The sequence below is a fragment of the Symphalangus syndactylus genome, chromosome 16, assembly GCF_028878055.3.
Source record: "Symphalangus syndactylus isolate Jambi chromosome 16, NHGRI_mSymSyn1-v2.1_pri, whole genome shotgun sequence".
Classification (NCBI taxonomy): Eukaryota; Metazoa; Chordata; class Mammalia; order Primates; family Hylobatidae; genus Symphalangus; species Symphalangus syndactylus.
In genome coordinates, this window is record NC_072438.2 from 94,517,340 (window position 1) to 94,540,942 (window position 23,603).

Here is a 23,603-nt window from a genome sequence, read left to right on the forward strand (position 1 = left end):
AGAGGAAAGCTATTATCATGTAATTAAAAACTGCCCCCAACCTTCACACTCTCACACCCTGCATTTTGTGTTATTCAAGAAAGTTTCCAATTTTATTTGCATGCACTAGGACTAGATGAGATTTATAAAAGCTAATATGCCCTAAGGATCTTCATGTAAAGGATTCATTCACTCAATATTTACTATAAAGATGTTTTACCATGTGAAGAAATGGGGATAAATTCTAACAAATATCCATAAATTATCTACTGGTAAGATCACAAAACTTGAAAATGACTGAAGTATATACACCCAGAAAAGAGAAAACTAAAAATTCAAAGTAAAAACATCTTTAAAAGACATCCCTACAAAAGCAGATTTCTTTTCACATTACAAGGTAAATAATGCGAAAGAACTTGAGTTAATTCTTAATTCCTTTTTTAACCAAAATCGTGCACCTTCTTGTATTATTATTACTGAAAGGCAAAACAGAGAGCCAGATGGGAAAACAGTAGAGGCTGCGCAATGGAACGAAGGCCAGAGGGAGAATCCTATAAGCCAGTGCTCATCAAATGCTTTATTTGATTTTTTTGAGATGGGGTCTCACTCTGTTGCCCAGGCTCCAGTGCAGTGGCATGATCTTGGCTCACTGCAAGCTCCGCCTCCTGGGTTCACGCCACTCTCCCGCCTCAGCCTCCCAAGTAGCTGGGACTACAGGCGCCCGCCACCATGCCCGGCTAATTTTGTTTTTGTATTTTTAGTAGAGACGGGGTTTCACAGTGTTAGCCAGGATGGTCTTGATCTCCTGATCCTGTGATCCGCCCGCCTCGGCCTCCCAAAGTGCTGGGATTAGAGGTGTGAGCCACCGCGTCCAGACTCATCAAATGTTTTATAGTGGAACTTTTCTGTCTCCCCTGCCTTCCGCTGCCACTCAGTGAAGGTGGCTGGGCACACCAACACAGGAAGCACGTGGAGGAGCCTGAGACTCCTGGGGAAACATGGTGCTGGGCCGTGGGAAGCCACCCAAGATGTTAAAATTCTATGAAGTCCCAGAGGACAGGAGCTCTGTGATTCTTCTTCTGCTTTGTTATGCCTGGTAGTCTTCCATAAATCAGGTAAGTTTTCGCTGAATAAATTAGTAAACTCTAAGGATTTGGAAGCCTGAGTGTCCTAAGATTTTGGAGAAATGATGCTATATATTATGTGAATAAATATTAGTACCTTGCACACGAATATGGTCTGGGTTGGAGTTTAGGAAGATGTTCTAGAAACAAATAAAAACAAGCAATTATTAATTCACTACTACTGAAAACAACCTTACCTTAAAAAAAAAAAATCCATGCCTTATTTAGAATACTCAAAATAAATCATGTTCTAGTTTTAAATCATAGTTAAAAGCATGTATAAATTCTTTGTGTTCAAGTAAAATATTACTATTTTTTCTTTCAACTCCTAAAGTTAAAAACCAGGTAAGATGCATTTTCTTACTCTTAAATCAGTATTTCTACCCAAATGCTAATTTTGAAAGCAAAGGCTCCTAGGAATGGGTCCATGAGTTGGCTTCAGAGGTGAGGAGCTCAACAAACCCTTACTAGGTATGTGCAGTTTTCTGCAGGGAGGTGTCCGGTTTTCAGATTTAAAATAAAGTCATGATCCCAAAAAGATTAAAGGCTACTCTTTCAAGAATTACTGAAAATACTTAGGCTTGAAATATTTTCCACCTTACATTTAAAATAATTAAAGTGTTTGGTTTTTAAAAAATTACCAAAAAAATTCAGTGATTTCAAAATACATAGGTATTCTTTCAAAAGCAGAAATAATCTGTATTTGAATATTGAACTTCCATTAATAAACTTTGAAATGTTTTATGTTTTGGTATGTTTTATTTTTAGCAGTTACTTAATAGAAAATTTGAAAAGGTCTATGTTTAATGGCTTAGAGTTTTAAACATCAAAATAAGGTTTAGTAGGGTGTTCAACTTAATATTAAGCTTTAGATATTTTAATTTTTCTTAAGGAAATTAGAAAATAATGTAATTTTTTATAAGTCCCAATGACTTTAATTTTTTTATGTAACTACATAATATGCAGTATTGTTACAAACATTCTAAAAGGTAACAAAAAATCTATGAAAAGAACTGAAATAAATTAGTATATGATAAGAGAACTTTCTAATACTACTTAGAACTCCCCGCCCTGTGTTCTGTCATCCTAATTCTGCTGATGGTTCTCGAAGACTTCACTGGAGAGGGTGAGAGGGCCAGCCTGAGGACAGGATGGTGAGAAGAGCAGCCTCATTCGGCAACACGGTCTTACCATTTTGGGGAGGTCCTAAGCGGAAAGAACACTAAGAAAAAGGAGGAGAAATCAGGCCCTGACTTGCAAAGGAGGGTGCCTTTAATTGTACTGGGCATCGAAAAGGATCTTGCTGGCCTAAGAGTAAAAAGGACAATACACATTTTGGTGTCACCAAAGAAAAATGCAAATGTTAAAGGCATGACAACTTACCACTACGGGAAAGGAGATGACAAAATTACAAGCAAAAGAAAGTAATAAAGGCTTTGAAGTCCTATAAAGCGCTTAGTCTTCACCCCTAGCAAGCATTTTCAATCCCTTCCTGAGAGCCACAGAGAGGTCCTGGGACATCAACTGCTCAGGGACAATGCTGACGTCTCTTCTGTCAGACTATGAGGACTAGAAGAGTCATTCTGGGCAAAAAAATGGGTTACCTTTCATATGAAATGGGATAGTTCTCTGCCTGGCAGTACCATGAGTATGTCGACTTGCACTGGTATGACACAGTCCCCTTTTGCTCTTGAAGGACCCTCAATCTGGACTTGCTCAGATGGGGGCATTTCTGCATTCTGCACACAGCACAGACTGCATCAGCCTCTATCAATTAAATATGATGTTCATTAGCTTTGAAAAAGAAAATTTTACAGAAAGCTCACTTTTAGACATTTAGCTAAACAACCTTTCTGAAAAAACAGTTAAATTAGAAAAGATGCTCAATTCTGAGCCAAAAAAAGAGAATAACTGACTCTATTAAGAGAGAAAATGATAGCGACACTGCTGGGAGGAAAAAAAAGAAAACCAAAAGTTTCGAAGGGGAGTTCTGCGACTTCTGGAAGAGCACACAGATGTCACAGCACCCTGAAAACAAGATATAAGATGTTTACTTACCAATCACCAACATTCATTTAGATGTATTCTTTATGCATAGAATACAAAGGGTAAGACAAGAACAGCAAATTTTCTTTACTACAGAAAGGTGGCCCGCCTATCTGTGCACGAACAGCCACCACGGTGCTTGTGAAAGCGATTACTCACCGAGCAAGAGACTGAGCGGTGGCTGGCAAGAAGGGAAAGCGAGGAGGAGATCCAACAAGCAGGCACAGGCATCTCGTACAAAGCGGCTATAATCAGCTGCCCCTTGTTTACTGCACAGCTCCTGTAGCCTGCGCTTTTCAGCACTGTCACTGGTATAGTCCACAAGGGCTCGCAAAAATGCCTACAAAAAGGAGCCCGCCTTAAATTATGACACAATTTGTGGGTAGAGCTATTAAAATATTCAGTTAAGTGTCTGCCTGGGGATGCACCCAATTACCCAAGAAAAAATGAGAAAACCTCTAGGAGTTATTGTCAGGAGGAGGGAATTTACCATTTGCTTTAACGTTGACCTATTAGAAAAATTCCACAATATAAATAAATAAATAAAACTAATAAAATTCTGAATCTCAATTCTCAAAGTCTAAACTCCTGAACAACACATCAAACTTGCTAATAAGAATTTTTTATTTCACTGCAATTACAAGCTATTAATTACATGCATACATAGCTTATTTCTCAAGGGCTCTTTAGGAACAAAGCACTTCAGTAATTATCTGCATCAAATGTTATGTGAAATGCTAATGGGTACTGCTACTTTAAATTCCATGGCTCAAGATGATTGTGTCCTGGACTTCCTTAACAGGGAGGACAAAATCACCATTCCCAAAGGAGTCACAGGTTTCCAAAGGTTTGGCTGAAAAATCTGTCTAAAATACCCGGACACTAACAAATTACATGTGTTCCTCCAAGTGCCAAACTCAGTGCTGAACAAAAACAAAGACTCTGGAAACACTGCTGAATGGATGCCCAAAATCTCTGCATAGACTTTTGGCAAGATAATAAAAAATCTACCAATAACAGTTTGTAAATTCTAAAGCCAATACAATCTCCTAAATTAACAGTGACAATTTTAAATCCTTTAACATACTTTTTTCACTTTAGAACTACAAAAACTTTATGGTACTACAACAGGAAATACTGCACTGTTTTTGGAGAACAAGCTGACAAACCTGACAAACATCACTACAATTTAAAATGTGAATATTTTAAAAATAGCAATTCTACTCCAAGGAATTTGTTTTACAAATATACTTCAAGTAAGTGTTCAAAAATTAATACAGTACAAGAAAGTTTGCCTAGCTTTCTTTTTTAATAGTGAAAAAGCAAAAATGACTCAATTGCCCATAATTACATCAAGAAATAATGGTGTATCCATAGTATCCATTAAAACTCTTTCCATCCTGAAATATACAGATTCTTGATTTAAGTTAAAAAGGCAAGTTATAGAACAGCACATATAATATGGAAGCCCATATTTTCCTCAGGAAAACAAAATTCAAGTGTTAACTCTGAGGGTTTGTTTATAAAATACTTTGGTTTCCTGGGTTATTTATTTCTGTATCCAGAATTTTTCCAATGAGCATACCATTTTTGAAAAAAACCCAGATATATATATATATATATACATACGCACATACACACACATATACACACACACATATATATATACACATACATACATACACACACACTTTACACAAATTTTAAAAGCGGTAGAGCTGAACCAAAATTGTGACTTAATTGGTACGCTTTCATTACAGTAAATTAATTCTAAATTTACTCAAATTACATCTCGAGTTGATTACCAGGAAAGGAAGATGGAATATATATACACACATATATATATATATATATATATAAAATATATATATTTAGAGAGAACTGAGCCTCTCTCTAAAGCAGTTTACTCACCCAAGACTAGAAATGCAATAAACACATTAATAAAATGACACAAAAACCACACCGGGGAGATGGTGGCCTAATTACAACACTCTTTATGCTCACTGACAATACAAGTGTGGCAAGGCACATGTGAAAAATTTTATCCATTAATGGCCACTTCCGGGAACTGGTTAGAAGAAATCAGTTACAAGTAGTTTAAAAAAAAAAAAAAACAGTTCTTGGTACAATACTGACATCTAGTGGATTGTTCTACCTCCAAGTTCATCTAAAAATTGATTATTACCTACCAAAACCCTTCCATTTTTCCTGAAGCATTCTGTTACAGCAATAAATAATTATGCAGTATTACACAAAGGAGATCTTAGTAACTGTAGGAAGTGGCAAGTGGTGGTTGGGGGGAATCCTAAGCTCTCATTAGCTTTCTGTCACCAATTAAAGCAGCAGCAGCAATGTGTAGCTGGGTAACACAAGGTCAACTGCAGTCACCTCCATCACTGTGGAATGTGCTACATAGTTAATAACTAGTAAAAGTAAGACGAAGAAAAAGCCCTATTTAGACTATGAAAAAGCCCTATTTAGACTAAGAAAAAGCCCTATTTAAGCCCTCATTTCAATAGAAAACAAAAATTTAAATGCAAATACAACATAAAAAGATCTGTATATGATAGTTGCGATGATAGCACACACCCTTGGGAACTAATATTAAAAACATGCTATCAAGATTACATTTTTTAAGACTGCAAAGGGCAGATTCTAGATTTGTTTAATCAATCCTAAATAAAGCTAAGCATATTTTAAAATAGTTACCTGAAGAAGACAGAAAAAAATACCTTTTTAGGAATTGCTCGGATTTCAAGACACCAGGTAAAAATGAACTGGAGAGAACATCTCGCAGGTATATGCTGGGGTAAGGCAGCTCCTTTTCAGGTAAAGACGCGAAAGGGGTTCATGACATAGAAGATAAAGAATAAAATGTTTTACACACTCCCCAAAACACAATTACTGTAGTACTTTACAGCCGCATCAAAGTGCAATATGACTTGTGGCAATGTTTATTCAGCCAAAAAAATTCCCCAAAATGAATACGGTGAAAAAAACTCCACCTTACAATAAAATAAAAAGACTGTAAATTCAAGATAGGCCAAATAAAAGAAAGGAAAATTATTTAAAATTAAGGAACAAAAAGCTAAAAAGACAGCAGTACTCCATTAGCATTATTATTCTCAAAAAATCAACTTAGGACTACTTCAAGATTCTAAGTAAATAATATATTTATATTTTGAAAAATAAATAACTTCTCTTAATTATGGAAAAAGCAATTATTTTATATAATAAATAAGCAAAAACAAACATACTATGAGAAGTAAACATAACAGGAAAAGAATTTTTAAAAATAACCTAGGCCAATGCTTCTCAAAAACTACATTTACACTCAGTTTTCATGTCCACAAATGTCCAATAATCAGAACATCCATTATCTTCTTATTCAGTGTAATTAACATGAAAGTTAAGAAACTAGCAATACCAGTGTATGCCTGTGTTCCTGGACCCTGATATGCAGCTGAGCCCCAGGCATCTGTGCGGCCATCACACAGGACCCTGAACCTTAGAGCCACATTCTCACCATCAGCTCCAGTCCACTAGCCCACAACACCCTAACGTCATAGCATCAGGGCTGTTACCTTTCTTCTTTGTGTCTGCCTTTATTTTCAAAAGGATGCAATGCTCTCTTTTATCTTCAAGCTGCAGTCTTTGGAGTAGGCTTTGTACCTCAGAATCACTGTTAGGGCAGATCACGCTGAAGGCATCTCCAGGCTGATAGGAAAAGTCTGTATTCTAGAGAAGAGCCAAAATAAAAAAAAAAAAAAAAAAATACATTATATGTGTTACATAGTTTAAGCTCCAGGGTAACAAAAATATAGTTTTCAATATTATGATTTTAATGTATGAACTCAGAAAATAGAATTTCAAAAAAAAAAAAACACAATTGTTTTAAAAAATAAGCCCAACTAACCAAATAAACATACTTTCATTATTAGCAGTTACTATTAAAAAGAAATCTGGTAGTTATCCAGTGTTTTGCCTTTTATCATACTTAAAGAATGGAAGTCAGACCTTCCTTGTTCTCTACAAAGTAAGGTCCTATGGTGTTTTCAATAACCCATGTAAATATAAAAATCCCTCTTACAAAAACATACATGCACACACACATGAAAACATACGTTATGACCAAAAGAAACTAATTATGGTCAAATGCATTGGTTTTCAATTTTCTTCTCCTTAATTTACTCTTTTCCTTTAGGGGACAGGAAAGGGTACTTTATTTCCTTAAGTACAAAACATCGCACCATCTGGCTTGATATTGGTTGTGAGCAAACATAGGCTGAAAAAGCCACCACTTCCCAAGTCAAGTCTATTACTAGGCCCATTGACTCTAAGCCCCAGAGTGACACAGATGCAGGCCAGGGCTCTGGGAAGGAGCCTCTCACAATGACACAAGCTCACATTTCTTGCCAGCAAGAGAGACAGACTGGACTCAGCACAGACCGACCCTTGCCTCTTTATGACAAAAATGTAAAATACCAGAATAAAAAATATTTTGGTGTACATAGTATTAATATTTACAGATGCAAAACCATCTAGTTTTGACACACTGTATTTCTTTTTTTCTGTTAGGAAGTTCAATTAAATCTACAGACAGCCTTAATGTGCCCTTGCTTTTCTGAAAAAACAACCCACTTAACCTCTCAAGACTTTCATAAAATAAAGGGTTGAGCTAAATGACTTTGAAGAGGTACTCAAACACTTGTTTTAGGATTATCAGTCAGTTTCTTAACTTAAGGTCAATGGATTCCAGCAGGGTGTGGAGGGTAGGAAGGGGGCCCATGGACGGGGTGCATAGAGGCACATCTCAGACTAAAACTGCATGTAAATGTTCCTATATACAGTTGGCCCTCCATATCCTCAGGTTCTCCATCCTCAGAATCAACCAAACCTGGATGGAAATATTTGGGATGGAAAAAACAATAAAAAATAACAATAAAAATAACATAAACTTAAAAATACAGTATAGCAACTACTTACGTTGTGTTAGATACTGTAAGTAATCTACAGATGACTTAACGTGTAGGGGAGGATGTGCACAGATTATATGCAAATACTATAACATTTTACATAAGGGACTTGAGCTTTGAGGATCTGGGTATCTGAAAGGGGTCCTGGGACAAATCCTTCGAAGATACTAAGGGACAAGTGTAATCATTTTTCGGGATTTTTTCCAGATTCTCAAGAAATCAAAACTACTACTCTGAGGAATTAACCCTAACCTGCCTGTCTAGGTTCTATTTCTTTTCTTTTTTTAAAAAAATTGAGGCAGGGTCTCACTCTGTCACCCAGGCTGGAGTGTAGTGGCACAATTACAGCCCACTCAAGCAGTCCTCCCACCTCAGCCTCCCAAGTAGCTGGGACCACAGGTACACACCACCATGCCCAGCTACTTATTGTATTTTTTTGTAGAGACAAGGTCTTGCCATGTTACCCAGGAACTCCTGGGTTCAACTGACCGCCTTCAGCCTTCAGCCTCCCAAAGTGCTGGGATTATAGGCGAGAGCCACCTCGCTTGACCTTAGGCTCTATTTCTAACTTCCTGGCTGACCTTAGTGGACAGCTTCCTTTCCTGGGCCTCTTATATATAAAATGCTGTTCGGATCCCATTATTCTTTCATGGCTTATTGAGTCAGCCAGCATCTTCCTCTCAGGCTGAATCTCCTCCAGCCATTCTTCCCTAGCCCTTCCCTGAAGTGGAAAGAAAATAGGTGTGAAAATAGAAGAGAGAAAAAAATGATGGGTCAGGAATAAAATGGCGAGATGTCCTGTCAGAGACCTCTCATTCTTCTGAGCATATATAACCAAGCACCACACAACTCAGCACATATAACCAAGCACCACACAACTCAGCACATATAACCAAGCACCACAAAACTCAGCATATATAACCAAGCACCACACAACTCAGCACATATAACCAAGCACCACACAACTCAGCATATATAACCAAGCACCACACAACTCTTTCTGCACATCTTGACAATATTACTGCGCTGAGAAATAAATTTTGCAACTTACTGAAATGTCCAATTCTACCAGCAGAGTGGTTTTTATGGCATCATCTGTAGTAAGTTGAACCGCCTTTGAAATTGGAACTTGAAAAATTGGATCTGCTGAAGTCACAGATGCTTGGCTTTCCTCCTTGAGAAACAAATGTGACAAAATGTAAGTGCAATTTTCAATTATACCCTTCCTTCACTTAGTGACTATGCAAGATCCATAGGGGCTTACAAAACTTCCTGGCTACTTAGTATTCATTTCCGAGGTAAATGAGTGCAGACATATGGAGCTAGCTTTTCAGAAGAGAAGCTCAATTCTATGTCAAACTCTTCATCTATTAGACATTAGAATTTCTGAAATACACACAGAAAATACAAAATACTGGCATGTTCACGTAAAGATCTAGTAGTTTTCCTAATAAACTATGTAAAGGGAAACAGTATGTATGCAAATGTTTCAGGAAGGAGAGGAGATCTTAAAGAACGTGAAAGATGTTTAAGAATGCAACGTGTGTGTAGATGGTCATAGGAATCCCCTAGTGTGGGGCAATGCTGTTCATATGGCTGCTGAAATATGGCTTGTGAAATATGGCTAGCGTCACTAAGAAACTGAATTCTTAATTTTAACAAATGTTCATTAATTTAAATTTAAGTAGCTATATGTGGCCAGCAGCTCCTGTACTGGACATAGTAGATCTTGGAAAACTGCAAAAAATCCCAATTCTTTATAATACTCCCTACTCCTTTTCTACATTCCTATGTTTAAAAACAAAATATTTTAACAGTACTAGTCAATTAATTGTGGATAAGTGACTATATGGGAAAGCTGGGATGAAGGTCAGTTCTGGGTGTCTGGGAGCCATAATGTGGGGGTACTGAGATGTACCCCTAAGAAGACTGCCTTCTGCAAAGGCAATGGCCGTGCTGACATATGACTATCTCTGCCACCTGCAAGAACCACTTCAGCATTCTCAGGTCACACCTTGCCCCTGCCCACACCTCCTATCAGAGGCAACCCATATCCAATGTCTCATCAAAGACTACAAAGGTCCAGCCTCCTCGTTCCAACTCAGGACAACTCTGAAGACCCACCAGCTCCAGAGAACCCTGTGGGATTGGCTGAGGCCTTTGCTGAGACTGCACAGCAGCTCAGCTTCTCAGTTGCCTCTGATAGGAGGTGTGGGCAGGGGCAAGGTGTGACCTGAGAATGCTGAAGTGGTTCTTGCAGGTGGCAGAGATAGTCATATGTCAGCACGGCCACTGCCTTTGCAGAAGGCAGTCTTCTTAGGGGTACATCTCAGTACCCCCACATTATGGCTCCCAGACACCCAGAACTGACCTTCATCCCAGCTTTCCCATATAGTCACTTATCCACAATTAATTGACTAGTACTGTTAAAATATTTTGTTTTTAAACATAGGAATGTAGAAAAGGAGTAGGGAGTATTATAAAGAAGCCCAATCCTGCTTCCATCCCCCCATGCCCAAAGATGACGCTGTCAAGAGGATGCCCTAGAAACATCTCATTGTTTGACTCCTGGGAACCAGCCTGTGACAGTCAATGCCAGGGTAGCCTGGGAAAGATGCTAAAATGGAGTCTGGAGCTGGATCATCTGCCTGTTTGACAATGAGAACACCACACCAGTGAGAGAGCAGACAGACAGCACTGGCACACAGCAACAAGACAACTGTAAGTAGCAGGAAGAGCCACTGGAAGCAAATGCACTACCTTGCAAGATCCATTAGGTGCTTGAGAACTATAGAGGAAGAGTAGAAGAGAAGACTGGTGGGACTTTGGGGGCTACTGCTAAAATTCACTCACACTTGAAAAAAAATGCAAAAAGCTTAAATGATGAATCAACAATTAAGAACTAAGTAAAACTAAAGTAGAACTAAGCCAGGGGACATCCTCAGGAGCTTAGAGAGACGCAGTCATCTCATGCAGCCCATGACAGTGAAGGCAGAGAAAGCCACGGACTAACTGGGAAAAAAATCTTGAATACTCAGATTCCCTTAAAAATCTTGACTACTCAGATTCCCTTAAAAATCTTGACTACCCAGATTCCCTTGAACTCTTTGAGCCTGCAGATGCGGCCAGTGCCTCCCATGAAGAGTAAGAACTCCCTTCTTGCATCTAGATGGTGTAAGGACCTCTGCCTACAACATATGCCTGTACCGCCACTACCATACCCCATCCCCTCTCCTGGTTGCTAGACCAATAACTGGGGTTGTTGTGACACACTCGGCCACTAAAGCACTGGGCTAGCTAAGGAAGGTAAGAGACTAACCCCCAAGAAAGTATACAACAGAGCACTATGCTCCCACAGGAGCTAGGAGAGAATGCACACAACACACAGCTGAGGTCCTAAACTGAGGAGGGCAGAACACAGATATAAAAAATGGGCAACCCACAAAGGCACTGGATCAATCCTTACAATGAAAAGAAATCAAGGAGGCATGTAAAAGGAGCTGTAGACAGCTGCTCCAATAAAAACAATCCTTTGCCGTTTCCAGACCTGCAACCCACTGACTGTAGGAGAGAAGAGGTCCCTAGGACGAGGGACTGTAAGACACTATAGAAACTGTACTTGGCAATGGCTTCGGCAGTCCTTCTCCCAAAGGGGAAATGTACACTGGGCTAAGGGGAATGTGCAAACATTCCAGGGTCTGTTAAGAGGGGGTTCAAATGAATGTTGTTACCCAGGGACCCAAAGCGTCAGCACAGCTCATCTATGACAGCAAAGCACATGGGGGCCAGGCGGTAAATGGAGTCCTGGCCCAGGACCTCCAGTGGCCACTCAGCAGCCAGCACATGGCAACACCGAATTCTTGGCCTATGACATAAGATCTATAATCGTGGGGAAGGCCAAGAAGAAGTCTCTGAATTTGACGCCATCCTCCTCCCTAAACACCAAGATAGAACAAGAGAAACAAAATAGCATCCTGAGAGAAATGACATCCTTAAAAAGCTGGTGGACACAGGGGATGGTCTCTATCGTATCTCCATTTAATTCACCAGTTTGACGACTGCAAAAACCACACAAATCCTGGGGGATGATACTGAACTACTGGAAACTCAAACAAGTAAGAGGTCCGCTGTAGCCTCCGTGCAAGCTGCTTTTCCTTGACAGAGTAGACTAGCATGGCCTCAGGTACACGGACAACGATTTAGTCAAAGTGCTCCTTCCCAACCCTATCACTAAAGAGGATCAGAAACAGTTCACTTTGAGTTGGAACAATGTATAAATTTACAATTAGGCCCCAGGGCTATCGCACGTCCTGCCTGCTGTTGTAAGAGTCTGAATAAATGTGGAACACCTGCAAAGCACCACACTAGCCTACTCTATCAGGGGCATTGTACTATCAGACTGAATGAGCAACGAGGAGTGGCCAGAATAGTGGAGTCCTTGGTAAGACCCATGCCCTATGCAATTAAAGGGCCTGCAGTGTCAGCACAATTTTTAGGGTTCTAACAGTTTGGTGCACGTCAGGACATCCCCTCCCAAGTAAAGGCTACATTAGTGCACCTTGGGCCTCACTTCTCCTAGAGAGAAGCAGAACCACTGCTAAGTCTCTTCAGGATCTGCGGGTAGCACATTCCGTACCTGGGAGGACTGCTGAGACCCAAATACCAGGTGACAGAAAAGGCGCCCAGCGTTGCGTGGTGCCCAGAGCAGGAGAGGGCTCTATAGCAGGTCCAAGTGACAGTGCTCGTTAACAGGTCCTGCCGCTCTACCACACAACCCAGAAGACCCTCTGGTTATTAGAGGTAATACTTCCGCATGGGAGAAAGGTACCATATGGAGAGGAGCTGACTGAGGCCTTTGTTAAGACTGCATCACAGCTCAGCTTCTCATTGTGCCCAATCCTGCTTCCAACCCCTCTATGCCTCAAGGCAATGGTCCCAAGAGGATGCCCTACAAAACATTCTTTTTTTCCCAATTCTTTACTCTCTCAGTATATTATTTCATATTTATATTGTCTCCCTTAAGTACTTCAGATTTGTTAAATCTTTTAACTACATTATTAACAACTCAAGCCCATTTAATGACACTTTCTATTAAGAAAAAACCCAGAAACTTTTTTTTTTTTTTTTTTTTGAGACAGAGTCTCACCCCAGGCTGGAGTGCAGTGGTGCGATCTTGGCTCACTGCAACCTCCGCCTCCCAGAAAAAACCCATAAACTCTTAACAGATCTTCCGGCTAATTTAAAACTCCTAGTCAGATTAATGATTAATCTCTATCCCCGCTGCCATGAACTGATCCTGTCTCTGGTGCAACACTGCACTCTGCTCCCACCAGTCCAGGCATACATTGTGTCTGTTCCCAAACCAGACTGAGATACACTTACTGCAATTATCTCACTTCAACAATTCACAAAATAATGAAGTACAAGTGCAAAAACAATAGCCCATAGTTGTTTATACACAAAATCATACTTATATGAAAGCTTTAGAAAGACACTATAAAAGATGCTAAAAAAAAACTGCTATCATACCAGGTGTTTACAAACAGTGCTAATATACAAGAAAGATGCTGCATCCAAATTATTTCTTAAATGTCTAAATCTGTCTTCACTAAAAAAACAAGAAATTAAAACTGGTAATAGCTGCAGTAAGGGTGTGGTTTTTATAAGAAAAGTCCATGTGGAACTCTAAACAGCCACTAACAGAAAAAGGGCTTAGCCCTGCATTCAAAGATTGCCTGCTCTGGAAACTTATTTTAAGCAGATTAGAAAAACTTCAGGGTACCATACACTGACTGTGGGGAGAAATTAGCTATTATGCAACGTGATACTCAACTCACTGCCCACACAACTTATCCCTGTTTGACTCATCTAAAGTGAGAAACCAAGTGTTAGTTCTCCAAAATAATGACAAAACTGAGTTCTTAACTATTTACTACTTCAAATACAGAAGTAATAATACAAGACCTTTTTTAATACCTGGGTGGGAAAACTTTTACTGGAAGGGGCCAAATGCCTTAGGCATTGCAGGCCCCTGTGGTAACCAGTAACTCTGCTATTGTAGCTCAAAAGCTGTCACAGACACTACCTAAATGAACAGGCAAGGCTGTGTTCCAGTAAAATCTATTTATAAAAGAAAGGCTCTGGGCCACATCTGGCCAGTAAGCCGTAGTTCATTGACCTCTCTTCTAATGTAATAATAATTTAAAAGCCCAAAGTAAACATCCACGATTAAATAGCATCTATAGCGTAAAGAAAAACTTCCTTACCTGGCCAAGAGACTCCTGCAGATGTACCTGTAAATATTCTGGGGGTAAAGCAGGAATATTCAGAGAGGCTTGTGAGAGTGGGGGTACCGAACGGGTAAGTGAGGACTCAAAGTCTTCAATTAAAACATTGCATTGGTTGCTGTTCACTGCATTTTGCTTCAAAACCTCAGAATCCTTTCTTCCTGAATCATTGAATCTCAGAAGCTCGACTTCTGATTCAATGTGCAGCAGCTCTGACTTCACAAGGTCTGTCCTCGAGGACGCAGGTGATGCCACCGGGAGTACGCCACTTATCTCCTCTTGTCCAATGCCTGACCTAAAATGCTCTCTGAGGGCCGGCCAGAGTCCAGCAATCCACGGCTCAACCACAAGTTCTAAACTGGACAGTAAAAACAAAGGAAAAACAAAACAAATGCCTAAGTTCTCCATCTGAACACAGAACAGGATAATGACAATCTGTCCATTTGGCAAAGTATGCACTTGTTAGAAACACTATGAAGACCATTCGGAATACAAAAAATACTTCATTATTAAGTTTTAAAAAGCAGGATATATTATGTGTTCATTAGCACTATAGCTGAAAACATGAGTATGTATAAAGGTAAAAGAAATGAAGAGGGATAGGAAGATAGTCTAGTAATAGGATGATAGGAATAGAATTCCTCTTAATGTTCCAGAATTGGTAAACTTTATTTTAAGAAGATATAATTTTAAATAGGCATACTAATGCTAACAGAACTTAACCAAAATCCAAGGCTACCATAATGCTGCAAATGCTCATGCCATCAATCAAATGCACTTTTTTTTTTTTTTTGGCCTAGCCAATTTACTGATCTACTGATCTGTTTCCTATAGATTAAAATATCACCAAGAAATCACTACGGATTAATGCCAAATGGAAACAACACCACTTTTAATCACAGCTCAAAGGAGGTTCAATTAAATTCTAATTCCTAAAGCGAAATGAATATTAAGAGGAGGCAGATTTCAGGCCTGTGTCTCATTATGACTCAGGCTGTCATTTCACTGTGCTCGGTAAGTGCTCATGTGGTACACTGCTCAAAATTTGGTTACACATTAGATCTGCCCTGAGGAGCCTTTGTGAAAACAACTTTATGAAACTATAGGTTCAATAATAACAGCTACATTTAAAATATCACTCTCATAACTCAGAAATATTAAGGTGATAGTATGCATAACCATGAAGACAGCTAACGTTCACTGAGTGTTTACTACATGATGACAGGCACTCTTCTAAGACGACAACATGTATTAATCCGTTTGATCCTCCTATGAAGCTTACACAGTAAATAGATTACTGTTATCTATTGCATAGAGGCAAAAACCAAGGAACAAAAAGCTTAACTAATTTGACCAAGATCTCAGTCATTAAGTGGGGGATCAAGGATTTGAACCCAGGTATTGGACTCAAGTGTGCATTCGTAACCCCATATAGTGTGGTGGCACATCAAGCAAGAATGTCTTGAAAATATCCTCATTTCAGAAAAAGGAAAAATTCAAGTAAGGTAGTTAGGTTGAAAATCTAAGCACTGTAGTCTACTGAAATATACGGTCAAGCATTTTAATACTTACACCAATAAATCAACAGAGAAAATGAAAGCCTTTGAAGAGAAGTGAAATATAGATGAGTGATGGGCCTAATGGATGACACAAGCATTACGTTAACAGTTAAACACAGCTCATACAAGACTGAGCATTTAATGTCAATGAACTTCTGGCAAAAGAAAAAAGCTCAATATAAAGGTACAGAGCTAAAAGTGAATTCCCAAGGAAATGTCACAAAGCTTTGTCACAATCAGGAAGAATATGTGTGCTGGGGATATGGGAAAAACCCACGGCATCACAGCTGAAGGGAAAGATGGAAGAAGTGGGCACGGGGGTGAGTTCAGCAGAAATACAGTATATGCTGAAAAGCAAGACATTTGCTGAATTTGTAATTTTCTCATAAACAGATTATTCAGTAACATAGTGAGTGAAAATTAACTCATGGACCTACTAGAAAAAAATCAACAGTGTGTGGTTATCTGGCTAAAATAGTTCAAGGCTAAGTAAGTTACAGGACAATATCTGTAAGACCACTGAATAACACATCAGGATGATTTGAAAGGTGGCACAATGGGTGAAATACTGACTTGTAAAAACAAGAATAAAAGTAATGAAAAGATAAAGTATGCGTCTGTAAACGTCTGATTGGCATGGTGGCAAATGCCCGTTCAGAGGGTAAGAGCATGCCAAGCAATGCAGCCTGCAGCGAAGGCCCACAGACCCGTGTTCTCTAACAGCGAAGTGTGGCTCACCAGGCTCCCTCCATGTAAAGAGCCCAATCCAAAGGCTCCATGTGCATGGCAGAGAGAAGCGCATGCACGATTAAAGTTCCTAAAGAACAAGCTGATTTCTGCAAATACCTACACTATTTAAAATAAAGATAACTGTACTGGGGCACCTTTTCTAACTCTTGCCATTAGCATATACTGACAAGGATGAAACGGACACAAAAGAAAATCAGCAAAATAGGTACATCAATCTCTGGCTGACCCTCTTGGGTCCTAAAGCTAAAAAAGCTAACAAAAGTAAAACATGAGGAAAATTTCAGTATTAAGTGAAAAGCCAACATGTTTTATAAATGAACTTCCATCATATATAGAGGGCTTATTGGAATAAACAGAGAACACTGCCCTTACCCTACACAGTCATCTGCATGTCCAGTGTCATAGAAATGCCGGGCTCCAAGCTCTTGAAGTCGTTTATCAATTATCTTCCCCCCATTGCAAAAGTACGTGTATTCTGAATCACCGAGACCTAGAGAGAGCCCAAATATATAATGAATGCACAATAAGGTTTAAATTTAAGGACACAAAGAATAGGTAAATAAGATATCTAAAATAATACTATTTCATGCTCTTATGGATGCAGTAATCATGCAGAGCTTCACATTTTATTCTCCTTGAGTAATACTATGCATGTAGGCAGTTTTCTTTTATTTTACAATATAAAAGTACCAGATATAATGAAACAAAATACTTATTGGCCACTGTTGAAAGAAAAGACTTCACATTTTCATCTCCGTGACTACATGTAAAAATATAGAAATCTTAAAACAAGGATCAGACAGGTTGCAAAACCACAGTATCTGTCAGCTGTACATTTTTTCTGATACTGAGCAGGGGTCAGCCAACCATAGCTTCTGGGCCAAATACCATGCACTGCCTTTCTTTGTAAATAAAGTTTTATTAAAAGACAGTCAAGTCCATTTGTGTACATGTTATTCATAACAGCAGAGTTGAGTAGGCCTGCAAAGCCTAAGCCTAAAATATTTACTATCTAGACCTTTATAGAGTTTACTGACTCCTGACATAGAAAGGTACACCAGCCATATAAATAACCACAATTAACGATGTGGTATGTTTCTGTGTTGGGGAAATCAAGAATTGCTTCTATGTGTCATGGTAAAAAAAAAAAAAAAAAAAGCTTGAATTCCTCAGTTGTGTAGTCATCTCCATGTTCTTTACAAAAGGGTGAGAAATGAGTGCTTCCACGCTTAGGCCTAACATTGACTAGAACAGTGGGACAGGCTTCTGTTTCTGTCTTTTCTGGATTTTCAAACAAGTATGTGTTCTCTCTTTGAAAATACAGAAAGTATAAAAACTTGAGGTAAAAAAAAATTATAAATACTGTGAAATACTCTCTTGAACATGTTATATATGACAGATCATTGCCAGGGTTACAATCTCAAATTTCTAATCAGTTATTTATTATACTCAACCCATCCTTGCTAGATACCCTCTCCAAAAAATAATCCTCAAAGATAAAACAATATAGGTCACAAGTCAGGAATGCAGACCGTCAATTCCCCTCTGGTATCATATTATGCTGGTCCTTTTGATCCTTTAACAATTTTTAAACTATGGTTCACAGAGTCCTAAGTCAGTTTTTCGTAACCAGGGATACATGTTAGAATCACCTGGGAGCTTTTAAAAATAACGATGCCAGGGCCCTACCTTGGAATAATTACATCAGAATCACTGGAGGTGGGCCTAAGTCACAGAATTTAATAAAAACTCCCCTAGCTAATCCTGATGTGTAACTGGGGAATGAAAATTGTTCATTCCGGGAGAATCGTTCTTAGAGAAGTTATCAAAATCATTGGGAGTGTTTTGTTTTGTTCTGCTTTTCTAAACAGAGGAATGGCATGAGGGGTTGCTTTTTCAAGGACTGTTTCAGTAGGTTTAGGATGAGGCCCAGCCACTGCTATTCTGAAAATGTTTTATGGCTGCATCTGAGGTGCACCCTTAATTAAAATGCTACTCAAGAGGTTCTGCAGAGGTGTGGCTCTGGGGTAGAGTCTGGGGAAGATTCAGAAAAGGTAGCACATTACATACATTTATATATACATATACATAATATTTACATAAGACAAAACCTACATGATCATACTTCATAGTTCTGAAAGATAATTCAGATACCAGAAATATCAATAGTATACTGTAGTAAGATCAGAAGAGAGAGTCCATTACCCAGTAACCCATACCGCAGGTGAGCAAAGAAATCAACCGGCAGTGTTTGGTTCTTTATTTCCTTAACAAACTTGCGGGCTGTGTCGGGTGGGTCTCCGGTGCCCGTGGTAGAAACCACAACAACAAGAGGAGCTGTTTCGGTTTTTAGGTCATACTACAAAACAAGGACATCAAGTCAGGGACCTAACACTACATGCATTCTTGATTTAACATAGCAGCAAAGCAATCAGCTTAGTTTTCTGTCTTGTATTTCAATTTTCCTCCTTGCCAGTTTTTTTGAGATGACCAGTCCAGTGACTAGGTGCTCTCAGCTTAATCAAGTTGCCTAATGCAGGATGTCATTCAAGGAAACCATGCGTCTGTTTTGTTGATGCTCATCAAGATGTTGGGGGTGATTAACATGTCTTTCTCTTCATGTTGTGTAAGAAAGGCAGGGACAGGCACAAACAGTACCCATCCCAGGCTTCCATCTAGTCCCAGTCTTTCATTTTTAGAAAAATCAGAGGAAACAGGATATAGTCAACTCTTTGCCACTGAGTCATGGGTCAAACATTAACATGAGCTCTAATCTGCAAGGCAAATCAGCACTGCTAAGAGCCAAGATGAGGCACCTAGGCACTGTGATGAGCTGCCAAGGAAGAACAGCAGCTAACTGGGTGGAAACGTCTTTTCACAAGAAAGTAAAAAAAAGCAAGCAAAGAGGTGTTAAAATGGGGATGGGGAGACTCAGAAATAAAGAGAACTGATACATAAGCACTCAGGATTAGAATGGCAAGACAAGGAAGCAACAAGTAGAATACTGTGGTAAAGAAAGACAGCAATAAAAACACAACAGCTCTGAAATCTTCAGCAAAATATAAAACCAGCCACGTGTACTGCATGTGACACTAAGGCAGAGGGACAACAGGGCATTTTAAAACTGGGAATTAAAAGTGTTACCCCTTCTAAATCAGGGACCTCGCTATCAAGAACCGCTCCTCATTCCCTCAGGTTTTCAGAGAGCTGAGAATATCATTAGCTATAAGCGAGCTATGAACTCTTACAAATCAAGTTTATTCTTATTCTCGTGTAAGTTTAAATATTTCCCATAGAGCATTTCACTGTCTTAACTCTGAGAATATCGTTAACTACAAGCTGAGCTATAAACTCTTACAAATCAAGTTTCTTTATTCTTACTCTCGTGTAAATTTAAGTATTTCAAATAGAGCACTCCCTTGTCTTACTTATAAGGACTCCACAAACTTTACTGCCCATGAACACCATCGAATTTGGCTCCAAATAATTCACCTTATTTTTCACGCTGATAAAAGAGGTAATGACTTGAGCTAACTTTTTACCAAAGCATTTAATGCTTCCAAGACTCTACATAAGGTGTGTGTTAAACTCTACATACAGAGTTTGTATAAGTAACATCAGTCACCTTGAAAAGGACTATGTGAACTAGGAAGGAGATTGGATTATGAAGAGCTAGAGGGAACCATCAGCCAAGGAGGATAAACAGCATTACTAACTTGGTGTTAAAAAAAAAAATTCACCATTCATCTGACTGCCAAAATACCTGCTGATCAACTTACTGAGGTCAACCATAAGGGGCCAAATCAGGACTAGTTTTATGATACTGATGGCTTTGGTTTTTTTTTTTTTTTTTGAGACGGAGTCTCGCTCTGTTGCCCAGGCTGGAGTGCAGTGGCACAATCTCGGCTCACTGCAAGCTCCGCCTCCCAGGTTCATGCCATTCTCCTGCCTCAGCCTCTCCGAGTAGCTGGGACTACAGGAGCCCGCCACCACGCCCGGCTAGTTTTTTTGTATTTTTAGTAGAGACGGGGTTTCACCGTGGTCTCGATCTCCTGACCTCGTGATTCGCCCGCCTCGGCCTCCCAAAGTGCTGGGATTACAAGCGTGAGCCACCGCGCCCGGCCTGATGGCTTTGGTTTTGTCCGAAGTAACAGATTCAGATATTCCATCATGTGGCACTGCAATGTGAACTTAAGTTACTGTAGAATGACAGAGTCTGCTGACTGGCAGTCTCCTCCAGGAAGCTCCCTTTTCTCTGGTGCCCACAGTCACCATGGAAGGGCTGCATAAAGGAACTAGGTGAGTCTCCTTCCACGAGCTGGGTTTATAATTCACTTGAGCTGCACACAGTCTAGTGTTCTGAACTAGAGTTTCAGGAAAGGCCAGAGAGGGTTGTGCACTTAAGTGAGAGAGCACTGGCAGGGCAGTCTCTGAAGTGTTGAAGTGAATTTTAACTGCTTAGTGGCTGGCAAATCATCTTGTGGTATAAAGCCCCTGCCAACTGTTATCACCTGAATTGTCTGAAATAGTATAATCCGGAGGTGGTAAACTAAATAAAAGAACACAAGATGGTAAAGTTGCATATACCCTAAGGTAGGAACTTCTGCAGAGACTGAACATAAACAACTAGTCCCTGAAGAAGCAGCCGAGTTTTTTCCAGATCCTTACACTACTACTTTAAATTCTATTTCACAAAAGAATCTAGGCGGTCCTTCATCAGGAGGAACTCTAACACGAACGGCAAGGCCTTTCTTTTGGGGAAAAAAGTGGGACACTGAGATTCAAGAGGTGGAAAGCACACCTGAGCAGGCAAACACACACTCACTTGTTCTCACAGCCACCCTGTGAAACAGACACAGCACATACTACTTCTGTCATTTATAGTTAAGGAGTTGTTACTTGTTTCAACTTTTGAGACCACTTAGTCTAGTTCAACTGCACATTTCTATATTAAAAAAAAATGCTGGTGATATCTTACCATACCATTGAACAAATACATTTCTGTTAAAAAACAAAGACTATCTGGTGGTATTTAGTGTCCTTTTATTGTTTCATAAACATCACTTCCCAACCAAAATTCTTCAAAGCACAAAACGGTAAAATCCACTGTAATGGCTCTAACCTTATCGGATTCACTAATACAGTGAAGATCTGCAGAAAATCCATGTACCACAGCTTGCTCACATATTTCTTCTGCGATGGCCTTTGCCTGTCCCTGCTGTGTAGCATATAGTAACAGAAACCTCCTCATCACTTCAAGGCATGTAACAGTGAAACTGAAAGATGGAGGAAAAAAGATCCTCTTTTTAATGAAGCAGTGACAACCTAAAGACATTAATTCTCTCTCAATCTTTAAGAAACAATGCAACAATACCCACACATAATACGAAATGGCCTTTTCTAAATTTGTTTTCAGCACTAATCTCAAATGAGCCTAAATAAGAATTCATCAAATTAAGCAGAGTGTACGAATGAAACTCTAATTCCATGGCTCAGAAATCAGATGATCGTCTCGGAACTATTTGGGCTTGAATCTGTGGTTCATAAGTGCAACCCTGTAGACAAGCTCCCAAATGATCCGTACCACAGCCCCTTTATCCTAAAAATGAGACTATTACCACCTACCTGAAAAACGATGTGGCACAAGCCAAGAACCTGAACAAAACTTGAGCCACAGTATCATTCACAACAGTCTTAAATATCTTTTGGTTTCCTCTTTTTAAAAAAAGATAAAAGTAAAAACTATATTAAAATGATAGGATTCTTGGTTCTTATTTGATCCTAATGCTAAACAAACTAATCATAGTACTAAAGGTAACTGAAGCACATACTCTCCTTCATTATTTAATGCAAATCAAAAACATGTGAGTGTATGGGCATATATACATACAGGTGCATATAACGAAAAAATATTTCCAATCCACTTAAACATTTTACTAACACATGTTTTTCCTCAAGAGATAAGCAGTAGTAAAACAAACGACACTCACAGATTTTTTTTCCATACTCATCTAACGGCTAAAACTGGTGGACTGTCAATTTGTAGAGACAGATTTAAACTGAAACCCAAACCAAAATCTTGGCTTTTGGTGAATGAACCGCCCAGAACGGAACCTGGCATGAAACTGGTACTCGATAAGTTATCTGAATGAGTGAATAAACAATATGAAAACACTACACATTGACAGCTCACAGAAAACGGTGGAAACGATAATGAAAACCTTACTACAGCTAAAATTTCTTATCACTTCCCATGAAACACACATCCTGAGGGCTTCCCAGGATCAATCAACCCCTCACCCCTGCTACTGCCCCCACAATCCGGCACCACCTTCCCACGACTCTCAGTGGAGGCCCGGGCCCCAGGAACCCCGGAGGCGGCGCGGAGGCGGTGGACAGAGCTCACGGCCGCGTCCCGCCGGGTGGGCGCTCGGAACGTACCCGGTTCCACGGAGCGCGCCGCCCCAACCCGGCACGTTCCCCAGTTCCCCGCGTCCCCGAGTGCGGTTTCCCTAGGCCTGGAAAGCGCCTAGAACCAAAGGCAGAAAGGCGGAGAGGCCCCACACCGCCCAGGGGACTCCCCGGGCAGAGGCCAACGCCGAGCCCAGGGACACGCTCCCTGGGACACCAAGGACAAAGGCTGAGGTCGAGCCCGAGCCCGCGGCGACCCCCGGAACCCGAAGGGCATGGGAACCACGGGCGCAAGCCGGCTGCCCACGCCCGCCCCGGGCCGCCTCTCCCAGGAGATTAGTGCAGGGCGAGCGGCCGGAATCCGGGAACCGTAGCCGACAGGTAGCTTACCTACGCCGCGCCAGCCGAGCACGTACCTGCACAACGCGACTTCCACCAACCTTGCGCCAGTGCGCACTGACGTAGCGCCCA

General features: G+C 40.0%; 1 protein-coding gene across 7 annotated transcripts in view; it reads right to left on the reverse strand.

Moving 5' to 3' along the window:
* MTRR (5-methyltetrahydrofolate-homocysteine methyltransferase reductase) overlaps positions 1–23,603 on the reverse strand; it is a 50,527-nt gene that overhangs the window by 8,746 nt on the left and 18,178 nt on the right. Inside the window, exons 1-11 of one of the 7 annotated variants that reach the window (XM_063619944.1) lie at positions 23,549–23,587; positions 22,347–22,434; positions 21,844–21,997; positions 18,927–19,080; positions 17,094–17,211; positions 14,392–14,770; positions 9,177–9,299; positions 6,734–6,887; positions 5,882–5,970; positions 3,309–3,489; positions 1,201–1,243 (exon numbers count right to left, since the gene is read on the reverse strand). In XM_063619944.1, the coding sequence (XP_063476014.1) occupies positions 1,201–1,243; positions 3,309–3,489; positions 5,882–5,970; positions 6,734–6,887; positions 9,177–9,299; positions 14,392–14,770; positions 17,094–17,211; positions 18,927–19,080; positions 21,844–21,972 (1,370 nt within the window). In that variant the 5' untranslated portion in view covers positions 21,973–21,997; positions 22,347–22,434; positions 23,549–23,587. Of the gene's footprint in view, positions 1–1,200; positions 1,244–3,308; positions 3,490–5,881; positions 5,971–6,733; positions 6,888–9,176; positions 9,300–14,391; positions 14,771–17,093; positions 17,212–18,926; positions 19,081–21,843; positions 21,998–22,346; positions 22,435–22,711; positions 22,734–23,162; positions 23,183–23,522; positions 23,598–23,603 lie in introns of those variants that run through there. The other 6 variants (XM_063619943.1, XM_063619942.1, XM_055246499.2 and 3 more) reach the window with 6 other exon arrangements.